At 43.6% G+C, this 6,238-nt stretch overlaps 1 protein-coding gene across 3 annotated transcripts in view; it reads left to right on the forward strand.

The window, feature by feature from the left end:
• UBXN8 (UBX domain protein 8) overlaps positions 1-6,238 on the forward strand; it is a 24,260-nt gene that overhangs the window by 14,767 nt on the left and 3,255 nt on the right. For all 3 annotated transcript variants that reach the window (XM_017857173.1, XM_017857181.1, XM_017857187.1), the window contains 2 exons: positions 2,597-2,635; positions 4,954-5,028. In XM_017857173.1, coding sequence (XP_017712662.1) covers positions 2,597-2,635; positions 4,954-5,028 — 114 coding nt within the window. The remainder of the gene's footprint in view (positions 1-2,596; positions 2,636-4,953; positions 5,029-6,238) is intronic.

Raw genomic sequence — 6,238 nt, forward strand, 5'->3', positions numbered from 1 at the left:
GACGGAGTCTCACACTGTCGCCCAGACTGGAGTGAGTGCAGTGGCGAGATCTCAGCTCACTGCAAGCTCCGCCTCCTGGGTTCACACCATTCTCCTGCCTTGGCCTCCCGAGTAGCTGGGACTACAGGCACCTGCCACTGCGGCAGGCTAATTTTTTTGTATTTTTAGTAGAGACAGGGTTTCACCGTGTTAGCCAGGATGGTCTCCATCTCCTGACCTCGTGATCCTCCCGCCTTGGCCTCCCAAAGTGCTGGGATTACAGGTGTGAGCCACTGTGCCCGGCCAAAAGTACTCAGTTCTTTTTAAGGAATTTGATGATGTGAAAATGAAAAATACAATGCTTACGAAGGGAAGCATTCCTATTGACTTAAGACATTATCAAGCCCTGTCTTGTGAGTGGCTAATAGTTGTCATTAACATGAGTGTATAATTTTCCTTATCGGCCCTTCTAGGGAATAGATTAGCAATCAGTCACTTTGGATTAGTGCCCAGGTTTATTATACATGTTTTTCATTCAAATCTTCAATCCCTAACGTAATTCCGATTGGAGTTGGAAAAGATTGGAAATAAGAAATCTGTTTTTACCGGTCCTTAGGGAAAGATGGGAGGCTGTCTATTCCCTGAAAATAGTTTCTAAGATACTGCTTCTCAATCTGAGATTCCCTGGTCCCATAGTGGAGATTAAGCAGAGGAATCAGATTATTGAACTATCACTGACATTTGAAAAGGTCAGTATGAACTAAACAGACTGATTAAAACTCATGTTTGTGTTTTGTTAATAACACTATCTTATTGCTGATGGCAGATTTTACTTGACAGTCACATATGCTTTTGATACCAAAGGAAAACAAATGAGTTATTTAGTAAATGCAAGTAAGGTTAGATTACATGTTATAAAATATATTCTGTGGTATTAATCAATAAAGAGAGTTCCTGGAGATGAAGTCATTGGTAACAAATGTTTTAATGAGAGAAATGGTCTAAATATCTGCATTATTTTATTTTTATTTTTTTGAGACAGAGCCTCACTCTGTCACCCAGGCTGGAGTGCAGTGGCATAGTCATGGCTCACTGCAGTCTCTGCCTCCTGGGTTCAAGAGATTCTCGTGCCTCAACCTCCTAAGTAGCTAGGATCACAGGCGTGTGCCAGCACGCCTGGCTAATTTTTGTATTTTTAGTAGAGATGGGGAATCACCATGTTGACCAGGCTGGTCTTGAACTCCCGACCTCAGGTGATCTGCCTGCCTCAGCCCCTGAAAGTGCTGGGATTACAGGCATGAGCCACCACACCCAACCCAATATCTGGATTCTTAATAGATTAATGGAAATAGGGAAACATGAGTAAATGACAGAAGCAACCAAAGTAAATGGTTTCTGGAAGTCACCTGAGAGTGTGAGTGACGATAAGTTCATATTTATGTTAAAATTTGTATATGGGCCGGGCGCGGTGGCTCACATCTCTAATCCCAGCACTTTGGGAGGCTGAGGCGGGTGGATCACAAGGTTAGGAGATCAAGACCATCCTGGCTAACTCAGTGAAACCCCATCTCTACTAAAAAATACAAAGAGTAAGCCAGGCATGGTGTGGGGCACCTGTAGTCGCAGCTACTTGGGAGGCTGAGACAGGAGAATGGTGTGAACCCGGGAGGTGGAGCTTCCAGTGAGCTGAGTTCACGCCACTGCACTCTAGCCTGGGCGACAGGGTGAGACTCCATCTCAGAAAAAAAATAAGTAAATAAAATAAAATAAAATGTGTATATGTTTGAAGCAAAATAATTTTTGGGTCTAATTTTTTTTTTTTTTTTTTTAAAAGACGGAGGCTTGCTCTGTCACCCAGGCTGGAATGCAGTGGCACAACCTCAACTCATTGCAACCTCTGCTTCCTGGGTTCCAAGTGATTTTCCTGCCTCAGCCTCCTGAGTAGCTGGGATTATGGGCACCTGTCATCATGCCTGGATAATTTCTGTATTTTTGTAGAGATGGGGTTTCACCATGTTAGCTACACTGATCATGAACTCTTGACCTCAAGTGATCCGCCCGCCTCAGCCTCCCAATGTGTTGGGATTACAGGCGTGAGCCATTGCGTCTGGCTGATTCATGTTAATATTTATCCTGTTCTTATGTAAATGTATGTGTATATGCATACACATCATTTTTTTTTTTTTTTTTTAAAGTGACAAAGTCTTGCTTTGTTGCAATGGTTAGCCTTGAACTTCTGAGCTCAAGTGATCCTCCTGCCTCAGCCTCCTGAGTTGCTGGGATTCCAGACATAAGCCACTGTATCTGGCTTTTTTAAAAAAATAGTACATTTTTATATATTAGTAATATTTTGGAACATAATAGAAGCAAAATCCTTTAAATATGTATAGCTTGGGAGCTACTATCTCAAATCCTATTTTTATGATTAATTTTAGCACACTTGCCCAAAATGTTTATTAATTGAGCTATTTGCATTATAAACTTTTTATGGATGTTTAAAGATTTAAGTAAGCTTAGATGTGTGTCTAAAGCCTGTATTGAGAGGAACTCTTCTCATTGACACTTTTGTTTGCTTCTTGAAAATGTTTACATTCCTCTTACCAATACTTTTCTTTAGATTCCTGATTTACCTGAAGAACCTTCTCAAACAGCAGAAGTAAGTCTGTTATTCTCTTTGAAAAGTAAACTTATTTTCTATTTTCTTTGCTTAACATCCATTAAATATGTCTTATCTAAGCTTAGGTTTAGAAAGATATGATAGCGTAAGTGTTCACGTGATTATACTGTAACGAGGTCTTTTTTAGAACAGAGACAGGGTCTCACTATGTTGCCTAGGCTGACCTTGAACTCCTGGGCTCAAGTGATCCACCTGCCTCAGCCTCCTAGTTAGTGGGTCTTATTTGGAATGCAGTGTAGTATCAAATTCCTCAGCATGAGTCCTATTTTGCAAGCCTGCTGTGTGCTGAGTTGTCTTTTTTTTGAGATGAAGTCTCGCTCTTATCTCCCAGGCTGGAGTGCAATGACATGATCTCAATTCACTGCAACGTCCGCTTCCCGAGTTCAAGCGATTCTCCTGCCTCAGCCTCCCAAGTAGTTGCCACCACACCAGGCTAGTTTTTGTATTTTTAGTAGAGACGGGGTTTTACCAATTTGACCAGGCGGGCCTGGAACTCCTGACCTCAGGTGATCTGCCTGTCTTGACCTCCCAAAGTGGTGGGATTACACCCACCCACTGCCTCAGGCATAGGATATACGTGGGCTTTTCCAGAACTTTAGGTCAGATAATGCATGGCTTACTAAAACAGAATCAAAATAGACATATGTCCCAGCACTTGGGGAGGCCAAGATGGGAGGATTACCTCAGCTTAGCAATTCAAGACCAGCCTGGGCAACATAGTGAGACCCTGTCACTACAAAAAGAAAAAAAAACTAGGCAAATGACTTCAAATTGCAGTTCTCCTTTTCAAAGGAGAAAATGAAGAGGGCAACGACATTGTAGATGTTTTAATTTAGGAGTGGTTTGCTGTTGGGGGCTGGGCTAGGACTGATCCCCAGCTGTGTCAAGCTGCCTTCTTCCCAGTTGCTGAGTCATAGTCCGTGGTGCCTTGGTCAAGCTGCCTTCTTCCCAGTTGCTGAGTCATAGTCCGTGGTGCCTTCCTGTCACTGGCCACCCTACTTATAGACACTTCCTCATGTATGGGGAGCACACACCTGTCTTGAAAGCCATTAAGTCATTTGGGCAATAAATCCAGGAGAACCCACTTCTTGGGGCTCGGCAACAGCTATACTCCTTGGAAACCTTTTTTTTTGAGACAGGCTTTTGCTCTGTCTCATAGGCTGGAGTGCAGTGGCACGATCATAGCTCACTGCATTTTCAACCTCTCAGGCTTAGGTGATCCTTCTACCTTAGCATCCCAAGTAACTAGGACTGCAGGCACATGCCACCAGGCCTGGCTAATTTTTAAATTAAAAAAATTTTTTTTGGTAAAGATTGGGTCTCACTGTGTTGGTCCGACTCCTGGTCTCACGTGATCCTCTCACCTTGGCCTCCCCAGGTGGCCTCCCCACATCCCCAGATGTGAGTCACTGTGCCTGATGGGAAAGCTTTTTTTTTTTGAGACCAAGTCTCACCGTGTTGCTCAAGCTGGAGTGCAATGGCACGATCTCAGCTCACTGAAACCTCTGCTTCCCGGGTTCAAGCCATTCTCCTGCCTCAGCCTCCTGAGTAGCTAGGACCACAGGTGTGTGCCACCATGCCTGGCTAATATTTGTATTTTTAGGAGAAATGGGGTTTCACCATGTTGGCCAGGCTGGTCTCGAACTCCTGACCTCAAGTGATCTGCCCACCTTGGCCTCCCAAAGTGCTGGGATTACAGCCTGAGCCACTGCACCTGGCCTGTTGGAAATATTTCCTAACATAGCTTTCCTGAGAGGGAGGGGTGCTGCTCTAAAACTACCACTTATGTATAATATGATACCCACATAACTCCCAGCACAGTTAATGATCATGTTAGTCATAAAGGGTTTCTTGACAGTTGAAAAATAAACACTAATTTGTCATCTTCTCATTTTATAATGTCTTTTTTAAAAAAAACAGTCTTGCTCTGTCATCCAGGCTGGGGTGTAGTGGCGTGATCATAGCTCGCTGCTGTCTCAGATTCCCTGGGCTCAGGCAATTCTCCCACTTCAACCTCCCAAGTAGCTGGGACTAGAGGCGTGCACTACCACGTCTAGCTAATTTTTCTATTTTTTGTCGGGGAGTGTGTCTCAAACTCCTGGCCTCAAGTGGTCCGCCTGTCTCAGCCTCCCAAAGTCCTAGGATTATAGGCGTGAGCCACCACCATGCCCTACCTATGTCTTAATAATTAGCAAAGCAGCATCTAAGTCCTTTTTAGCTGCTTAGCTGTTTTATAGAATGAAAGGAATTGCAAAAAGCAGTGGATCGGAGTTCTTATGTGAATCTTTCTTCCTCAGGTCGTTACTGTTGCTCTCCGATGTCCCAGTGGGAATGTCCTGAGGAGAAGGTTTTTGAAGTCCTGCAGCTCACAGGTAAGTGAAGGAATTCGCATTTTGAGAAGTATCTTTGTTGAATTTGGCAGTAGTTTATTCACATGCCGCTGGAAAGGTGTGATCACACTGTCATCCTGCACCTCCCATCAGGTATGGATAAAGGACATTTCCACGTACTCCACATTGCAGAAATTTGGCTAACTAGGCATGCATGCTGGATGTCTCTGAATTGTGATCTCTGCATTCACATTTTACTCATTCTTTCCCTTTGGTGTATTTTTCCTTTGTTGTTTGCTTTCATTACATTTTCATAATTTGATGGGCAATATGCTTTTAAATCCTTCGGAAGTAGCCACTATTAACTTTAGACTTTTTTTTCTTTTAAAAACGGTACTGTGGGCTGGGTGCAGTGGCTCAGTCTGTAATCCCAACACTTTGGGAGGCCAAGGTGGGCAGATCACTTGAGGTCAGGAGTTCGAGACCAGCCTGGCCAACATGGTGAAACCCCATCTCTACTAAAAATATGGAAATTAGCCGGGCATGGTGGCAGACGCCTGTAATCTCAGCTACTTGGGAGGCTGAGGCAGGAGGATCACTCGAACCTGGGAGGCAGAGGTTTCAATGAGCTGAGATCGTGCCACTGCACTCCAGCCTGGGTGACAGAGCAAAATTCTGTCTCAAAAATAATAAATAATAAAAACAATACTGTGGTTGTTAGTGATAATTTGGAAAATATGGAAAAGTAGAGAGAGAAAAAATTTGATCTGTAGTCTCATGCCAAAACCAGTTACTAACATTTCGGTATATTTCCATCTCTAATTACATTTAAACATATAATTATGTGTGCATTAAAAATATATGTAAATAATTTTCTGTCCTGTTTGTTGTATTTAACCTTCAGTGACAAGAATGCTATAAACCGTAATGGAAAATACTGGATTTGACTACATAAAAAAACCTGTCAGGTGCGGTGGCTCATGCATGTAATTCCAGCACTTTGGGAGGCCAAGGCAGGCGGATCATGAGGTCAGGAGATGAAGACCATCCTAACATGGTGAAACCCCGTCTCTACTAAAAATACAAAAAAATTAGCCAGGCGTGGTGGTGGGCGCCTGTAGTCCCAGCTACTCGGGAGGCTGAGGCAAGAGAATGGCATGAACCCGGGAGGTGGAGCTTGCAGTGAGCCGAGATCGCACCACCGCACTCCCGCCTGGGTGACGGAGTGAGACTCCGTCTCAAAAAAAAAAAA

This window comes from Rhinopithecus bieti, unplaced genomic scaffold, assembly GCF_001698545.2.
Source record: "Rhinopithecus bieti isolate Rb0 unplaced genomic scaffold, ASM169854v2 scaffold_2077, whole genome shotgun sequence".
NCBI classification, from domain to species: domain Eukaryota; kingdom Metazoa; phylum Chordata; class Mammalia; order Primates; family Cercopithecidae; genus Rhinopithecus; species Rhinopithecus bieti.